Raw genomic sequence first — 18,060 nt, 5'->3', positions numbered from 1 at the left:
GCGCACACCTTCAGCGGAACCCCGCCCCTTAGTTTCAACGTAGTTCCGCCAAAAACCCTCTCCTACTGACGTTCCTGGGACCCAATTAGGTTTCGAGGTTTAGAAGACGGTACCTCCAATTAAAAATGTGAATTTTCAGATTGGCACCAGTTTAGACCAATAGTTGATGAGCTTCGAGTTTTTTGTCCTATAGGAACGTCAGTGAGAATGACTAACAGCAAGATTATCCAATGACTGGTGCCTAAGGCAGAGGCTGCCCCGCCCCAGCTGCAGGACCCGTGGCGGGGACCGCTGCGGTGCTCAGTCTCCACCCGGACTCCGCCATGTTGAGTCTTGTGGGGCGTGTGGCCTCGGCTTCGGCCTCCGGGGCCTTGCGGGGACTCAGCCCTTCTGCGGCGCTGCCACAGGCGCAGCTTTTACTGCGAGCCGCTCCCTCCGGGATCCATCCTGGTAAGCGCCTTCCGGAAGTAGAGGGTTCGATTCTTCTTCCCATGACCTTGAGCCTGGGCCTAGTGGACCCGTGCTCCATAAGGATCCCGGGGCAGCGGACTACGGTCCAGCCTCGGAGTGCAAGGACAGTCGCCGGTGGGGGCGTTGATCGAACCAGCAGTGTCCCATTTTGTGACGTTAACGTGTCGAGTAGCTGCCTTGACCTTGAGGTTCTGATAGGGACACCAAACTCAAGAATAATGGCGGTTTTGTGCACGAGGTTGGGAAAGAAGTGCGGGCGGGTTCGCGATTGCAGCGAGGCCTTCAACACACAGCTCCCTATTTTGCAGGAGACTTGGTCTGGGGTGCACTAGCCTTTTCTTGGGGGATAAATCGGGAATTCCGGTGACCTTAAACTGTCCTAACACTAACGTCGTCCGATATCTTTTTGTCTGCCAGCCAGAGACTATGCGGCGCAGGCGTCTGCGGCTCCGAAGGCAGGCACCGCCACCGGGCGAATTGTGGCAGTCATCGGCGCCGTGGTGGACGTCCAGTTCGATGAGGGGTTACCACCCATCCTAAATGCCCTGGAGGTGCAAGGCAGGGACAGCAGACTGGTTTTGGAGGTGGCCCAGCATTTAGGTAAGTAGCTGGGGTGGTAAGGAACTTGTTAAAATATCGCAAGATCCGTGCCATCTCCCTTCTGTGATGACTTTACCCAAATGACTTTCGTTCTTCTGAGTTTGCTGAAGCCACACTTAAGGTGCTGAGAGAGGGAGGCTTGTTCCCTTTTGATCACCCTTTATTAAGGTTTTGATGCTTACAACGTCTTAATGCTATTTGACAGGGGAGAGCACGGTCAGAACTATTGCTATGGATGGCACTGAAGGCTTGGTTAGAGGCCAGAAGGTACTGGATTCAGGGGCACCAATCAAAATTCCTGTTGGTCCTGAAACCTTGGGAAGAATCATGAATGTCATTGGAGAGCCTATTGATGAGAGAGGTCCTATCAAAACCAAACAGTAAGTTCAATGGAGTAATAAGACACAGAAGTTTGGATTGTTGAGAACTTGCTGCATAGAACCCCATTAATTATGCTTACATTATGGGTTCTCTAAGACTTACCAGTCTGTTTTCTTACTGGTATATAAAGGAATTTTGTTACATTTAAGTTCAGTAAAAGGGAAATGTCCGCATGTCACATGTCAGCTGACTGTTAGCAGTGGTGACTGGAGGGGCTTGTCAGCGTGGTGATCTTCTCTCCCTGACTCTTACAGATTCGCTCCTATTCATGCCGAGGCTCCTGAGTTCATAGAAATGAGTGTCGAACAGGAAATTCTGGTGACTGGTATAAAGGTTGTGGATCTGCTGGCCCCATACGCCAAGGGTGGGAAAATCGGTATGTTGGCTGTTGGTACATGTTTTTTAAATACAATAAAGAATGGAAGCACCATCTTTTGAATGTGTTTTGACAGCCTTCCTTGATGATTAGCTTCTGACTTTCGTTCTTCTGAGTTTGCTGAAGCCAGATGCCATTCCTGAGAAGGAAGAACTGAGCAGTGCTGAGCGTTTTTTGAAGGCTGTTTAATTTGGAAATGCAGAGATCTGAAATACTTCTTCTTAACCCAGGACTCTTTGGAGGTGCTGGCGTGGGAAAGACAGTACTGATCATGGAGTTAATCAACAATGTCGCTAAAGCCCATGGTGGTTACTCTGTATTTGCTGGTGTTGGTGAGAGGACCCGTGAGGGCAATGATTTATACCATGAAATGATTGAATCTGGTGTTATCAACCTAAAAGATGCCACTTCCAAGGTGAGTTCTGAGTTGATGGGTGGCCACATAGCACCTATTCAGAAAACTAGTGTGTTACATTTGATGTGAAGTAGACAAAAGACATGTCTTTTCCAGCGCCATTTTCCAGAATACTCATGTACATTTACTCTGGTGTGAGAATTTTTGATAAGTAACCCAATTGTTTGAAAGTGAATTTGAAGATGTAGAATGGAAGCTACTCACATATCTCAGTTTAATTTTTAGTTCAGAAGTTTTTTTTAGGTTTTGAATTTCATGTAACAGAAACATTGGCATCTGGTGAGAGATCCCATTAGTGGTATCTCTCTGATTGGGAATCTTGGATTTCTGTGTAGCTTCCTTATTACTGTGTATGCTCTACAGGTCGCGTTGGTATATGGACAGATGAATGAACCGCCTGGTGCCCGTGCCCGTGTAGCTCTGACTGGTCTGACTGTTGCTGAATACTTCAGAGACCAGGAAGGCCAAGATGTCCTGCTGTTTATTGACAACATCTTCCGCTTCACCCAGGCTGGCTCAGAGGTATCTGCCTTACTGGGCAGAATCCCTTCTGCTGTAGGGTACCAGCCTACCCTAGCCACTGACATGGGTACAATGCAGGAGAGAATCACCACCACCAAGAAGGGGTCTATCACCTCTGTGCAGGTAAGAAAAATTAGGTGGATAACGACTTCAGTTGGTAAGACAAACCTACGGACATAATAAAACTGTATTATATTTGGGGCTAGAGAGGTGGTTCGGTTCGCGATTAAGAACACTTTGAGGTCTTCAGGGGATTTTTTAGCTCTTCAGGTTGTCCAGTACCTGTGTCAAATGGCGTACCATCTGTTAATTCAGGCTCCAGATCTGGTGCCCTCTTCTGGCCTCCACAGGTACCTGCACACATGGTGACCTCACTCAGCCAAAACCCACCATGTACTGGGTGAAGTGGCGCTTCCCTTTAACCCCAGCATCTAGGTGGACCTCTAATATTGAGGCCAGGACAGCCAATGTTACATAGAGAACATGTTTCAAAGAAATTTAAAAAACTCTTGCTACATCTCAAAAGGGGTTTATTTATTTTTTTGAGGGACAGTTTGAGAAAGGGTCTCATTATGTAGCCTTGGAGTGTTTGCCTTGGAACTTTTTGATGTGTAAACCAGGCTGGCCTCTTATCTCAGATCCATCTGTGGGTCAAGGATTAGGCATACTCCAATAGGCTTTTAATTAGGAAGAGTTAACCAGTTAAAATGTTGTGTAAAATTATGTATTTGCATGCTAGATTGTAAAGGTTTAATTAGAAACAAATGTTAGCTGGGTCTAGTATTCCATGCACATACTTGTGATCTTAGCACATGGGAGGCAGAGGCAGAAGGATCAGGAACCCGAGGCTATTCCCAGCTATATAGCAACAGAAAATGGAACATTACTCATAATTCTAAGGTACTGAAGCTGGAGAGGTGGCTCAGCAGTTAGAAGTGCTTTCTGTTGGCAGGTAGTGGTAGCCCACACATTTAATTCCAGCCACCCAAAAGCAGAGGCAGGCAGATGTCCACTTTGAGATCATACTTGTCTAAAGCAAATTCCAAGGGAGCCAGGAAGAGAAACCCTGCCTCAAAGAAACAAAAGAAAAGTGCTTTCTGGGATTCTATTCCCAGTGCCTAATGGTGGCTCACAACCACTGGTAGCTCATTCCAGATCTAAAGCCCTCTTGTACCTTCTGCAGGCTCGTTATTGCATCAGGTGCACAAGGATATTTGTATGGGCTTTTTAGACATTAGATCTGCCTGTGTAGCTTTAGCTGGCCTGGAGCTTCCTTTCTATTCAGCTTAGTTTCCCAACTCAGCAATCTTCCTGCCTCTATCCTAAGAGTTGGGATTACAGACAGGAGTGTTACATATGGTTTTCATTGTTACCTTGCTGCGTGCTGTGTTCTGAGGTGTGGCCTCAAGGCTTTCAATGCTAAACAGGCCTCACCACTAGAGGTGCGCTCATGGTCATAGTCACTTAGCAGTGCAGTAAGTTGGTACCATTACAATAAAGTGTAGCATAGTATGCTGACCCAGATAAGAAGGATCCAGCAATTCAGTCCCAGGGATGCTAAGACAGAGAAACTTCAGTTTTGAGGGGATGTTGGGAAGGCTGGCTTAAGCAGGAAGGTGTTAGGCTGCTGCTGACGTCCTGGATTCTTCTCTGATTTAGGCCATCTATGTGCCTGCTGATGACTTGACTGACCCTGCCCCTGCAACTACCTTTGCCCATTTGGATGCCACCACCGTCCTGTCGCGTGCTATTGCCGAGTTGGGCATCTACCCAGCTGTGGATCCACTGGACTCCACCTCCCGAATTATGGACCCCAACATTGTTGGCAGTGAGCATTATGATGTTGCCCGAGGGGTGCAGAAGATCCTGCAGGTGAGCATCGTTCTCCGTGGGGCCAGTGCTCATCGATTCATAGAGCGTTTGAGAGCTCTAAAGACCAGTTGTTCTTATTTGTCATTTATTTGAGCGAGGAAAGTTGAGAGTGAATTGATACAGCTGACGAGGTGTCCCCGGTTTCAGGGTACTGTACTTCACCCTTACAGTCCAGCTGTCAGCCTGGCAGTCGTGGTACACACCTTTAACCCTAGCACTCAGGAGGCAGAGGCCAGCCTAGTTTAAGGGATATAGTTCCAGGATAGCAAAAGCTACACAAAGAAACTGTCTCCAAAAAAAAAAAAGTTGTTTTCTAGTGTAAGACTCTGGCCTTGGTTGAGGGCTGCCTGGAACATCTAAAGGAGTATGCACTTAACTCTGTCCTTAATTTTGCCTGCTTTTAGGACTACAAATCTCTCCAGGACATCATTGCCATCTTGGGTATGGATGAACTTTCTGAGGAAGATAAGTTGACTGTGTCCCGGGCAAGGAAGATACAGCGCTTCTTGTCTCAGCCATTCCAGGTTGCTGAGGTCTTCACAGGTCACATGGGGAAGCTGGTGCCCCTGAAGGAGACCATTAAAGGATTCCAACAGATCTTAGCAGGTGAGGATTGGTTTGTTTGTTTAAATCAAGCCAAGCCATAAAAATGAGAGAGAACTGAAGCCTATTTCTCACTCTAACAACATGAAATGATACATACTGTCTACCTTTCTTAAAGGGGCCTTCACCCTACTCTCCACTAACTGTTCCATGTCACTGAGTTGAAAGTGAGAGTTTTAACTCAACTGTTTCAAATTATGGGTTTTTCTATGTAGAACCACCTGTCTTGGAACTCTATAGATAGAGCATGTGTTTTTAATAAGTGCTTGTGTCTGAGTGTAAGTAATTACACTTGGAAGGTGATGGGTATGGGGCACACACCTTTAGTGCTAGTACTCCCAAGTATATCTCTAGGGTCTGGGGTTCCAGGCCAACCCGGAACACACACATACCCCTCCCTTCCAAAACGTGGAAGATTAAGAAAAATTTCTTTGCATTTGCATGGTAAGAATTCATCAGTCTGACCAGTGATTTCAAATGGTGAGATTCACATACTGCAAAGGTTGATTGATAAAACTCAACTAACTACGTTTTCCCTTGTAGGTGACTATGACCATCTCCCAGAACAAGCCTTCTACATGGTGGGGCCCATTGAAGAAGCTGTGGCAAAAGCTGATAAGCTGGCAGAAGAGCACGGGTCGTGAGGCCTTAGCCAAACAGCGCTAACCCTAACCTCTCCCTGCTGAGAGCTCAGTTTGCCATGGAGGCCACACCAGAGCCTTGACTGAAGATGTGATGTTCCCTCTGGAGAGTATTTAAAGTTTTCAATAAAGTATAAACCCCTCATCTATGTCTGTTTATCTTGCTTCTGAGACAGCTTACAATTGAGTTCACAGTTGAGAGACCACGTTTAGGATAAAGTCATAATATGTCAGAAACAGGATTATCAATGATTCATTAATGAGATACTATGGGCCTTGTGTTATTTCATCATAGGCTCAGCTTTGTTTCTTAGGACCATTTTTGTGTTTTGCTCCAAGTATCACTAACACTAAACTGTTTTCCCCCTGGGGAAAACTGATAGGCTTATTCAAGACAAGGATTAAGCTTTTAGGAAATGTTGAATATCTGTTGCAGTTGAGGGTCTTCTATTCTTTAGGATGTTCCTAATGCACTGAACAAACCTCACTGCATATTTGTGTTTGAGTCTGCAGGGTAGAAAAATAGCAGGTGTGCTAAGATCTATGAAAAAATTGAAAGGTGTAACTGTTACAAAAAGCAATGTTTATAGTGTTGCCATTGGGGCTTTTGAAAAGCAGTACTTGGTGAAGTGTGTGCCTTAGTGTGCACTACACTCGGGCATATGTTGTGCCCTACAATGTGTTTGAGCCCAGCTAGTGGCCTCTTGTGGATGCATTCGAGACTACAAGAGCTGTAGTCTCACCATTTTGAAATCTATTAAAGGCTATTTGCAAGGAGATCCTTCTGTCATCTAATGACTATTTACAAACCAGTTGGAGTTGGCCTGGGGTGGAGCCTGCATTTATAAGCTCCACCTTGCAAGGGTGTCCACGTAGGAAGCATAAAGCTCAGCAGGGACAGCAACTCCCAATTCTGAGCTCCCTGCGACTCAGGTTCCCGGGATGGAATAGACTTGAGCTTCCGTCCATCTGTCTATGACGTCCTTGGCTCCAGTCCTTGTGTCAAGATCAGGACAGGAGGTGGCGCCCCTGAGTTGCTGTGCTTTGTAGTTGCCTCTCGGAGCTTGGGTTGGGGGAAATGCTGTGATGGGGGTGGGGACACCACCAGATCCGGACTGGAGTGGGCAAAAAGCTGGTGAAGATCTAAGAGTACAGGTCGCCTCTTTCTGCTTTTTCACTCAAATACAGACTTGGAAACTGATATCCTAAAGGTCATTTGCGTCCCGGTGTCCGTGTTCTCTCTCTAACATGTATAGAGAATCTCTTGCTCGCTCGCTCGCTGCAACTGTTTTTACTTCATCCTTTACTGCCCCCTTCAACCACAGTCCTAAAGTACTGATAGAGTTCTAACCTTCCTCCATATTTCTCCTGGTCGGCCCTGGCCTCGCCTCCTCCCTCACTCCACCCAGTGAAAGCCCCGCCCTCCCCTCCTCCCTCCCACCCCAGTCTGTCATACCGGGACATCACCCTACAGCAGTTCAGGCTGTGTGGTTCGCAGGAAGCATACGTTGGCTTTTTGGTTTTTTCGAGTTCTCAGCCCATAGTTGGGCAGGATCTAACAGCCTTCAATTGAAGCCAGACCCAAGGACAGTGAGAAGCTGGGTCCTAATTCGGAGTCCTGCCAGCCTGACATGGGTAAGTCTGATAGCCGCCCCTGGGAAAGGCCTGAGAGATGCCTACCTCCCTGGCTGACTCAGCAGGGGTGGGGCCTAACCTTTGCTCTTTTGGGGGGTGAAGGAGGGGAAATGGTGGGGGACACGGCTTAGCTGGTGAGCTTCTGCATTAGGAAGCTCCAGCTCTAAGGAAGAGCCTGGGGTTGTCTCAGGTTAGGGCTTCCTTCCTCACCCTTGAAGCCCCCGCCCCAATTTAAGTGCAGAAATTCAAGCAGTATTTTACTGTATTCGCTACTAGTCTAGTCTTAGTCTTGTAAGAGATGCTTCCCCTCCCCCTAGTTTCTCTCAGTTTCTTCCTCCCCCCACCTTAACCCACCACTAGGTCGGGGCTGCACTGAGCAGCTGCTTCCTGTTGCCCCAGAGGTTGCTGCAAGGGTGGTGGTGATGGTGGCTGAGGCCAGACCGAGCAATGAATAAAGCCGATTCTCAGTCCAGCATCAGCCTCACTACCCTGTTACGGACGGCCTCCACAATACCCAGAGTGTTGACTGGACAGGGAGCGTTTGCCTTTGTGGTTTGCTGATCCCAGATCTGTACAGCTGTAGGACGGATAGGGCCCGGAGAGGCTGTTTACCTAGCAGGGCGCTGTGCGTGACCCCGACAAGCTCGGCCTTGAGCTCCCTCTCCTGCTCTCCTAGGCCTCCTTGAACCTCGGTAGCTCCCTCGGTCTCCCCGGCCTTCTTTGTGAGTAAGTCTTAGCTGGCGCCCAGGGCCGGCAAAGAGCTCTTCAAGTACTCCAGTTCAGACCTACCACTGTCCCCAACTACGTCGTACAAGTTTCTCTTTTCCTGCATCTGGGATCCTTCCTGGTTCTGGCCCCTAGGAGACGCCACCCGCCGTCCCCTCCCCCAGCGGAGCCTTCGCCACCGCCGTCCCTGAGTGCTCGTCCTCACCCGGTGGCTCCTGCCCCTTTAAGCGCCACCCCCCCACCGCCGCCGCGGGCCTCGGGCTGGAGGAGGAGGCGCCGCCGCCCGGCTCGGCCACCTGCGCCGCCGCCGCCCGGCCCGGCCCTGCTTCAGGTGAGGCCCGGCATCCGCCTCCAGGCCCGGGGTCCGCGCCGAGCGTCCCCGCAGCCGCGTCCTCCCCTGGGATCCAGGCTCTGACCTTCCCTGCGCCGGCTGCCCTTGCTCTCTCCCCCGCACTGCCTCCTCGCCCGTTCCTCCCCTGTCCTCTGCGCCCGGGATCCCGAGGCTTCTCACGCCTCTCCGCCATCCTCTCCCGGGAACCCTTCCTATTCCGGCCCCGGATCTCCCCTCCCCCGCGCCTCCCTCGCCAGAAAGCTCTCCCGCGGTCTGGGCTTCGCCTCCTCTCCAGAGCTTTCCCACGCCATCCTAACCCCAGAGGGAGGGGGAGGATAACCGCCACCCCAACCCCTCTCCTGGTCGTGCGGGGCGGGGGGACGCACGCTACATGCGCGGTCGGTCCTGCTCCGCTCACCCTTCAAGTTGAGCAAAGTCCCACCTAAAGCTTCTCCTGCGGAGTTTGGGGTCGGGCCCGAGCACCGCCCCCTGGTCTCGGTGGGAAGGGCCCTCGGCCGGGCTGAGCTGGCCCCTCCCCTTAGTCCCGGCACCCGGGGCAGCGGCGCTGCGGGAACCGTGTGACACTCCGCTCCAGCGGCTGTTGCGGCGGAACAGACTGGGGCCGAGTCTCTAAGGGATTTGGGGCGCTGGGTAAGGCCAAGGAAGCCCGACCTTCTCTATTTCAGATCACTCCGGGAGAAACCAAAACAACCGAGCTGCCACTGTCTTCTATGCCTACCCTGGAGCTGTCCATTGGGGAATTTGGAGACTCAATCTGAGGGACACAGACCCACTTGGAGAAGGGGAGGGGTCATATTCCTTTTGGCATATTGTGAGATAATCTAACCTTACCAAAATATATTGAGATTGTCTCGTCCGAACCTGAGTGCCAAAAAGGGACCAATAGGAATTGCTACAGGGCGGAGAGCCGTGGCTAAGGCATGGTCGGTTCAGCCAGCGAGTGGGAGGTCTTTGTAATTACCCTATCTTCAATAGGGAATGTTCCTTCCTTCCGCCAACTCCAGCTAGCCTGGAGCTCCTTACCTAGTACCCCTGCCTCCAGAATTATGAGAATGGCTGTCAGGGTTTGTCTTATACTATTCTGAGTCACAACTAAAGGTGCTGGCTGGGAGGGCACAGTGTGTGTGTCTGTGTGTATGTAGCCTGTGGTGCCTGGAGTGTCTGGAAGGGGAAAGGAAGGTACAGCTAGGATGTGCACCTATCATGCTCATAGCCCTCTGGCTGCAGAGGGGCCAGCGGGATGGCAGCTGACCCAGAGTCAGGGAGGTACAGCAGGCGCAGGAACGTGGAGAGTGAGAAGGGGGTGGCAGGCAGTTATCATTTCTCATCCTCTGGCTTGTTTTGAGGGAGGTTCCGTCTGTTCCCATAAGCCCTCCTTACAAGTTGCTAATCCAATGGCCATTGGCCCCTTTCTCTTTGGATTAGCTTCTTGAAGAGAGGCTTGTTGGCTAACCAGCCACACTGGGCGAGATTGACAAATGTTTTGGGGACACATGGGGTCAAGCCTGCCTTTTGTTGTTCAGATTTGGCATGGGCAGGAGGTCACAAGGGTTGCATGTCAAGGCACCTGGCAAAAAATAAAAAGCTTTGGGGCATATCCCCAGCCCACCCTTATCCTTCATGAGCATAGACGATCCCAGCCTAAGTGGGATAAAGCGATGGAAGCTCTTCTTTACCAGATGGAAAAATGTATTATGCCCTGTTTTTCTCTTCTAATCCTGGTGGTCTTCTTAGAGCTGGATTTGGGCCTAAAGGTGGCCAAGGAGACTAGGCCTGGGGCTCGGAAGGGGTGGGGATAGTGGGGCACAGGAGTAACCGGCTCTTCCGGAGCCAGCAGTGGGTGTGTGTGGGTGTGTGGTGGTGAGGCGGAGGGGCGTGGTCAGACACATCTGACTGGCGCAGGCTCCTCCTTTGCGTGCCCTGCCTCAAACTGGTTAGTCCCTGGGTGGGAGGTAGGAAGATTCATCTGCCCTGGAAAAGGAAGAGAAAAGAAAAAAAAAAAAGATACCAGCTTTCCTCTACACTCTCTAGGCCTTGGCCTTAGATGCCAGCTCCAACCTTTTTTTTTTTTTTTGGTGGTGGTGGGGTTACATATTTTTAGCATAAGTTAACTTCTCCTTTCTCCTGGGCGTTGAGGTTAGTGGGGCTATGGGAAGGATGAGGTGTAGCCCCTAGGCGACGTATAAATTTAGTCCTTTTGTTTTTTTCCCAAAGTCTCACTATGTAGTCCTGACTAGCATGAACTCGATTTGTAGACCATGCCGGACTTGAGGACACAGGGTGACCCTGTCTACGCCTCTGCATTGTAGAAATGAATGAATTACAGGCGTAGGCTACCATGACTGACTCTATAAACTCATTTTGACAGGGAAGACAGACTTTGTTTTTACCTGTCTCCTCCTCCCCCTACTTCAGTCTAGGGAGAGGAGCCCTCTGCTGAGCCCACATTGTTGGCTTATCTAAAAAGATTTTCCTTTTGAAGCCTATCTGAACTATTTATAGTGATTGGTGGGTTATGTCTCCCACACTCAGAATCCCTCTCTGGGGTGAGAAATCCACATTAGACTGATTTGACTGCCTTACTTTGACCATACCCAGCTTTCCAAGCTCTTGGCATCCCCCAAGAGGAAGAGGTATTTGTTGACACCTCTGAAGCAGCCAGCATCTCATTATCCTGTTTCTGTCTGTCGCTCCTCCTAAGTATCAGACTTAGCTCTGCAGAGCTCAGGCAATTGTTTACATTCGAGATTTACATTTAGTTGAGTTGACTGGGAATTATGAGGCCAGAAGTTGAGTTGTAAGGAAAGGGATGAAGTCAGTGAGTTTCTTTTTTATTTTTTTATATTTATTTACTTTATATGGTTGTGAGCCACCATGTGGTTGCTGGGATTTGAACTCAGGACCTCTGGAAGAGCAGTCAGTGCTCTTAACCACTGAGCGGTCTCTCCAGCTAGTCAGTGAACTTCTGTGGGTCTTAATTTCTTCATCGAGTAAGTGAGAAGTTGAAATAAAAAAAAAAAAAAAAGCTGTAACATATGACACTTTCCCATCTTGGGTCCCTGCAATACACATTTAGGTGAAGCTAAGCTGTAATTCCTTTCTAGATCTCAAGTTCCCCAAAGCACACAGCTATGCAGCCTTGTTAGAATAGGTATGGGAACAGAAAAGGAAACATTCGGGACACTTTGTTGGTTATCTTACTACTTATCTTCTACCCTTTGGCCACATTTAGGCTAGACTCAGATCTTGACTGTGGAGTCAGCCAAGTTTCCTTTCCCCATGTGCAGGAATCTCCCGGACGGCCAAGGCCCTGCCAATGACACCAGGAAAGCAGTGATCCAGGCAGGACCAGGTTGTCCCTCCAGGACATAGGTGAGTAGACGTCTGATCTCTCTATCTCTTCCACGTTTTTTCACCACCCTGCTGAGGAAATAGCCCCGAAATTATCTTCCAGGTGGCCCCTCACAGTTGGGAAAGCAGCAGCTGCCTTTGATCCCAGAAATGTGCTCTGGTCGTTAAGGTTAACTCTGGGATGTGTATGGCTCGCCTTTCAGTTATACCTGGGTGAAGCCAGACTCCACCCCTCAATGAGATGCGAGTAAAGCAGGGACTTGCGGGGAGGACTCTGGGCATTAGGACCCAGATCCGGGTCTGAGATGAGCAGCCGGGCACTAGGACCCAGTGGCCGCGGCCAGTGGTGGGCGGTGCCGTCGGTCCCGTTCCCCGCCCCCTCCGGCTCACTCCTCCCCTGCCGGCCATGTTGGCTCCGCTCAGGCCCCGCGGTTGAACCGCGACCCCCTTTCCCCTCCCAGACCCCGCACCCTACACCCCACACCCGCGGGCGTCTCCTCCCTCCTGGCGCCCGGAGTCTGGCCATGTGAGCTGCCCGTCCCCCGGGGAGAAGCGAGCCCCGACCCGGCCGGACGCTGTCGCCTCAGGTTTGTGGGGTGTGCGGTCCGGGGGGCCTGAGGTCCGGGCGCCTGGTGTCCTGCGGGCGTCCCTCCTCTAGCAGCTGGCACGCCTCGGATGACTGGGACTTCTCCTGTCCGGGACGCCGCCGAGGTGGTGAGGGACCCCAGCCGGGCGCGAGTGGCGGCTGACGAGGCCCCCCTGAGGCGGCGGTGGCCGAGCTCGGCTGGGGTGGAGACGCATCCACTGGCGGCGGAATCCCCGGGAGGGCTCCACCTCCTGGGACGGCGGCGGGGTTGCCCGCGTGCAGGGGATGGACGCGGGGGTTCCCGCAGTGGGCTACACCCGAGGTTCGTGCGGATGTGGGTTTCGGCCGCGGTGAGGGTGAGTTGGGGCAGACAGTGACTCCCTGGAGAGCCTCGGGTTTCTGCTCTCCCCGGTCGTGGAGAGGGCCTGGCTGTCGGTCGTGCTGGTCTGGCTTGGGGCCCTGGAGCCCCGGGAGAACCCCCGACTCTTGAGATGGGGGTTGATACAACTCATACTTGGCATCTGGGTTTCAGTCAGGCCGAAAACTGAGGGGAAGAATAAAGAGGGATTCCTTTCCAAGGAAATCCTCTCCAAAGGGGATCCCCGTTTCCGTATAGAGCCGGTGCTCTCGCATCATCCCTTTCTTTCCCAGCGTCCCTGACTTCCAGAAGTCAATGTCAATAGCAGGCATCCTTTGTGAAGCTTACTGGAGTGAGGGATTTGTATCCTGGGGGGGGGGGGTTGGGGGCGATAGCTTCCACCACCTCCATCTGTACACAAACTGCCCCTCCCCCAGCCTCCCGCAGGAAGTGGCCGGGAAATGGCAGCTGTGCGTTCGATGTTGCGTCTCTTGTTTTGAAATGACCATTTTAATCTGGTTTGGTTTCATTTTCTGAAGCCTTCTGGACATACTTGGATCTGCCAAAGGGTAGACTTTTTTCCACTGAAGTATTTATTTGTTATCCATAGTTGGCCCACTGATCTTGGCCCTCCTTTGTACACTGTCTCTTCTGGACCCCACTCCTGCCCCAAGTTAGAGGTCATAGAGAATCAAAGTGAGCTATCGCGAGTAGTGATCACTGTTCAGAACAAGCAATGCACATTCGGTGTAGAAAGCTGCCAAGAGCACTTGAGATCTTTATGGAGTTAGAGTGGCTTTCTTGATCCTTCTTAATATTTTTAAGCATGACAGTTTTCTTTATGCGGAGCATCTGAAGAGATAAGCTTGTGGAGAGAAGGGTACTTCTGAGATACAGAAGAAGGGGAAAGGGGGAAGATGTGTGCTTATGATTTGTATATAGTGATGGGGATGGTTATTGAGTGTTAAGCTTGTTCCTCAGTGGTGATCAATCTAGTCCTGCAGGGAAACCTATTTGTTGACTTGGGTTCCTGGAAGTTTTACAGAACTAATTAGGGGAATTTGCTATCATGATTCCACTTTAGTTAATAAAAGGCCCTTTTTCTTTTTTTAACATTTATTTTATGTATGTGAGTACACTGTCACTGTCTTCAGACACACTAGAAGAGGGCGTCAGATCTCATTACAGATGGTTATGAACCACCATGTGGTTGCTGGGAATTGAACTCAGGACCTCTGGAAGAGCAGTCAGTGCTCTTAATCGCTCAGCCATCTCTCCAGCCCCCAAAAGAACATTTCTTGAAGTTTGGGGTTTTTTTTTCCCCTCTTTGCATGCCCACATTTTCTTTTTCCTTTAAATTTTTTTGTTGTTGCTGTCTTACTTAATGTGTCTTTTGCCTGCATGTATGCCTGGCACCATCAGTGTGGCCTTGTGTTGCCAGAATTGGGTTACAGAATAGTTCTGAGCTGTTGTGTGAGTGTGAAGACTAAATTCCTGTTCTCTGAAGAGCAGCTCTTAACTGAGGAGCCATCTCTCCATCCCAAAAGAATGTGGCTTTGTTATTTTTAATTGCTGATCTGCAGAGGCTGGAGGGGTGGCTCAGCTGGTAGAGCACTGGCTGCTCTTCCAGAGGCCTCGGGTTCAATTCTCAGGTCTCACATGGCAGCTCACCACTGTCTGCAGCCCTTCCTACCAGTTCTGGGATCTAATACCCTCACACAGGCATACATATGGGAGAGACGCCAATGCACATAAATTAAAAATGGACTATTAAAAAATTACGGGTGTGTATATGGATATGTGTTTGTGAGTGGGTATGCTCCTGGAGGTCAGAGGTGCCGAACCAGAGTGGGAGATCTTGTTGTTTTGTTTTTTTCCCCCGAGATAGTGTTTCTTTGTGTAGCTCTAGGTGTTCTGGAACTTGCTTTGAAGACCAGACTGGCCTTGAACTTGTGTTCTCCTGCCTCTGCCTCCTGGGTACTGGGATTAAAGGCATGTACTACCATTGCTCAGGTGAGATTTTTTTAATTTTAATTTTTATTTTTGTTTTGAGACAAAAATCTCACTATATTGCCCTTTGGCCTAGAACTCCCTGAGTAGACATGCTTGGCCTCAACCTCTCAAGAGTTCCATCTACATCAACCTCCTGGGATTAAATCTGTCATTGCAACACAGAGACTTGATTTTTTTGTACCAGGATTAGGCTGGCCTAGAACTAAGTATTTGAAGTTTATGTTGGCCCCACCAACTGATTCACCTGTTCTTTTTGTCTTTCTACTTATTTTTTAATTTTTGAGACAAGATCTCTCTGTAGTGTGGGCTGTCCTTGAACTCACAGAGATCTTCCTGCTTCTGGCTCCTCAGTGCTGGGACTAAAGGAGTGTACTACCATCCTATTCCCAAGCTTCAATGGTTTGTGTAGCCCTGGCAGTCCTGGAATTCACTCTGCAGATTTATCAGGCTGGCCTCAAGCTCAGACAGCCACTTGCCTCGCTTCCCAAACACTGGTATTGAAGGTGTGCACCACCAGCACCCCGCAGGCCCACCTCAGCCCCTCATTGGTCTCCAGTACTGGAGTCAGGTGCAGACTCGCGTCTCCCTAGTGGTCACATTATTCTACCCTTAGAGTGATGCAGAGTCATTCATAGTAATGTGTGATCTTGTCTGTGATGTGTGAAGTGATGCAGTAAAGTGAGTTTTTATATTTCAGGACATGGGAAATTCTGGGTTTTCCCTCCCTCCTTCTCCACCCTTATTTCTGCAGTAGGGTTTCATGTAGGTCAGACTGGCTTTGTTTTTATTTTATTTGTGAGACAGGGTCTTTCTATGTAGGCCTGGGTGTCCAGAAACTCTCCTTGTAGACCAGGCTGGCCTTGAAAGCAGAGAGATCTGTCTGCCTCTTATCTAGTAGGTAGAGGGCCTTTGGTTCAGTCCACAACACAGTAGGTATAGAGAAATCAAGAGATTTGGGGCCTTTTCCCCTCTACACTGATAGTGTTTGTTTGTTTGAGACGAAATCTCATTGTGTGAGATCCTGGCTAGCTTAAAACTATGAAGCATAGACCAGAGTGACTTTCAATTTCACAGAGCCCTACCTGCCTTTACTGTTATTTATTTAGTCCTGGGATTAAAGGCTTGCTCCTCACTACACTTAGCTCAGGCTGACTTTGAACTCCTATAGCCCAAGCAGGCAGTCCTCCTGCTTCAGTTTCCTATTTGGTGTTGTTTTGTGCTGCAAGACCGTGTACATGGTAGGGAAGGGTGAAGTATATTCTACCAAGATGTTTCATACAACTTCCTCTGGCAGCGAAGAGTAAGAACTATGGCAGAAAACCAGGCTGTGATAGTTCTTTTATTATGTAATCCAGACTGTCTGAACAGATCTTGCATGCAAAGATGACCTTGAACTCGTGAACTTCTTGTCTCTTAAAGTGGTGACATTTCAGGTGCATCCTCAGTCCTTTATAATGGGTATTTAAAACTTCAGTTCTTTGAGTATTCAATTAAGTGTTAGAACGTTAAATTTAAAACTTTTTTTTTTTTTTTTTTTTTTTTTTTTTTTTTTACTTTTTGACATTGTGAGTACTTTTCTATTCCTTTGCCTTATTTACAAGGAATACCTAACCAAGTCTGTTAAGGATGGTATAGTTCATTCTTGTGTTTAGTTCATAGCAGTGTAGGAAAGGAGAAGTCAAAAGATTTGGGGCCTTTGTTTGTCTGTGTAGCCCTGGCTGTCCTGGATCTCACTATGTAGACCAGACTGGACTTAAGCTCAGAGACTGCCTTCCTCTGTCTCCCAAGTGCTGGGATTAGATGGTGTGTATCACCACTGGCCAGCTACTAATCTTTTTTTAGGCAGTATCTCACTGTGTAGCCTTGGCTGGCTTGGAACTCCCTATGGAACATAGGTTGAACCTTCAATTTCCTCTGCTAGGACTGAGTACTGGGATTAAAGGCATAGGCCACCCAAATTTGATCCCTAGACTCCAAGAAAACTCTCCAGGTGGGGCAGGATGGTGGCGTGTGGTTGTAAACCAGCACAGGGGAGACAGAATTGAAGGGCCCTAGGGCTCACTGGCCAGTCAGTCAGCCTAACTGGCGTACTTAAGATCATCAGGCACCCTGCCTCAAAGGAGATGAGTGGTTTCTGATCTACATGTGTACCGACACATACAAGCTCTGGCATGTACATGAACATATACATACAGAAAAAAACTGGGTGCTGTGGTGGTACATGAATGCAGATAGAGGCAGGCAGATTTCTGAGAACAACCTGATCTCTAAGAGTAGTGAAATTCTACTCTTTCCAACGCTATATCGTGAGACTCTTTCCCAAAAAATAAAAACAAAAAGACGGGGCTGGAGAGATCTCATGCATGCTGCTCTTGAAGAGGAGCCCCTCTGGCAGCTCACAGTGGTCTGTAACTCTGCCTCCAGGGGACGGATGCAGCACCTCTTCAGATGCCTCTGTTCACTTGCAGAAAAAAGACATGGGTTCATTCCCCAGCTCCCACTTGGTAATTCAAAACCATTTTTACCTTAGCAGTTCCAGGGCATATGACATTCTCTACTGACACACACAGGCACCAGACATGGACATTGCACAGAATGCAATTTTATCTCTATGAAAAACTGGCTGTGAGTGGTGGCACACACCTTTAATCCCAGCATTTAGGATTCGAAGGTAAGTGGATCTCTGTGAGTTCAAGTCCAGCCTCATCTACATATAGGCTATTCCACATCAGCCAGAGCTAGAAAGCCTGTCTCAGAAAAAAAGGAAAGAAGCAGGGAAGCAAAGAAAACTGAATATATATCTCTAAAAATAGGAACAAGCTTATACCAATCTTCTAGTGGTAATAACAGAACTCTGAACCACACATTGAGCATTAAATGATTTGGCCCTTTCTCTACTTTAAATGCTGGAAACATGATGGTGAGACTTGACATCCAGGTGATGGTCAAGAACCTGCCTGGACATGGCAGTTTTCTTTGAGTAGTACTTTCCTACCTCAGTGTAAAATTTCATCACCTTCCTTCCACTTCACCTGGAATTGTAGTTTAAAATGGAGGTTAAAGAAAGGACATTTCGAAAGAAATTGAGCCTCAGTCAGATCATGTTTTAGTTGGTCTGAATCTGAGTTCCAAGAGAAGTTTGAGTAGATTAGATAAGA

At 49.0% G+C, this 18,060-nt stretch overlaps 2 protein-coding genes across 3 annotated transcripts in view; both read left to right on the top strand.

Moving 5' to 3' along the window:
* The first annotated feature begins 290 nt into the window (after positions 1-290).
* ATP5F1B (ATP synthase F1 subunit beta) lies at positions 291-6,026 on the top strand. The gene is made up of 9 exons (XM_080935640.1): positions 291-450; positions 889-1,071; positions 1,277-1,451; positions 1,707-1,828; positions 2,059-2,243; positions 2,607-2,888; positions 4,425-4,637; positions 5,042-5,243; positions 5,784-6,026. The coding sequence occupies exons 1-9, from the start codon at positions 324-326 to the stop codon at positions 5,882-5,884; spliced, it is 1,590 nt and encodes a 529-aa protein (XP_080791766.1). The 5' UTR covers positions 291-323; the 3' UTR covers positions 5,885-6,026.
* Positions 6,027-7,386: 1,360 nt separating this feature from the next.
* BAZ2A (bromodomain adjacent to zinc finger domain 2A) overlaps positions 7,387-18,060 on the top strand; it is a 34,378-nt gene continuing 23,704 nt past the window's right edge. For both annotated transcript variants that reach the window (XM_080935002.1, XM_080935001.1), the window contains exons 1-2: positions 7,387-7,516; positions 11,882-11,966. The gene's annotated coding sequence lies outside the window, so the exon portion shown is untranslated. The remainder of the gene's footprint in view (positions 7,517-11,881; positions 11,967-18,060) is intronic.

This window comes from Micromys minutus (genome assembly GCF_963924665.1).
Source record: "Micromys minutus genome assembly, chromosome: 22".
Taxonomy (NCBI): Eukaryota; Metazoa; Chordata; class Mammalia; order Rodentia; family Muridae; genus Micromys; species Micromys minutus.
The sequence above is the reverse complement of the archived record's forward strand: the minus strand, read 5'-3'. Positions and strand labels throughout refer to the sequence as shown.

Excerpts from the sequence above, each read along its gene's own strand:
- ATP5F1B (XM_080935640.1), top strand. The coding sequence starts at position 324 with ATGTTGAGTCTTGTGGGGCGTGTGGCCTCGGCTTCGGCCTCCGGGGCC. Across the intron at positions 1,452-1,706 it reads GGTCCTATCAAAACCAAACA|ATTCGCTCCTATTCATGCCG; the intron begins GTAAGTTCAATG and ends TGACTCTTACAG. Across the intron at positions 5,244-5,783 it reads ATTCCAACAGATCTTAGCAG|GTGACTATGACCATCTCCCA; the intron begins GTGAGGATTGGT and ends TTTCCCTTGTAG.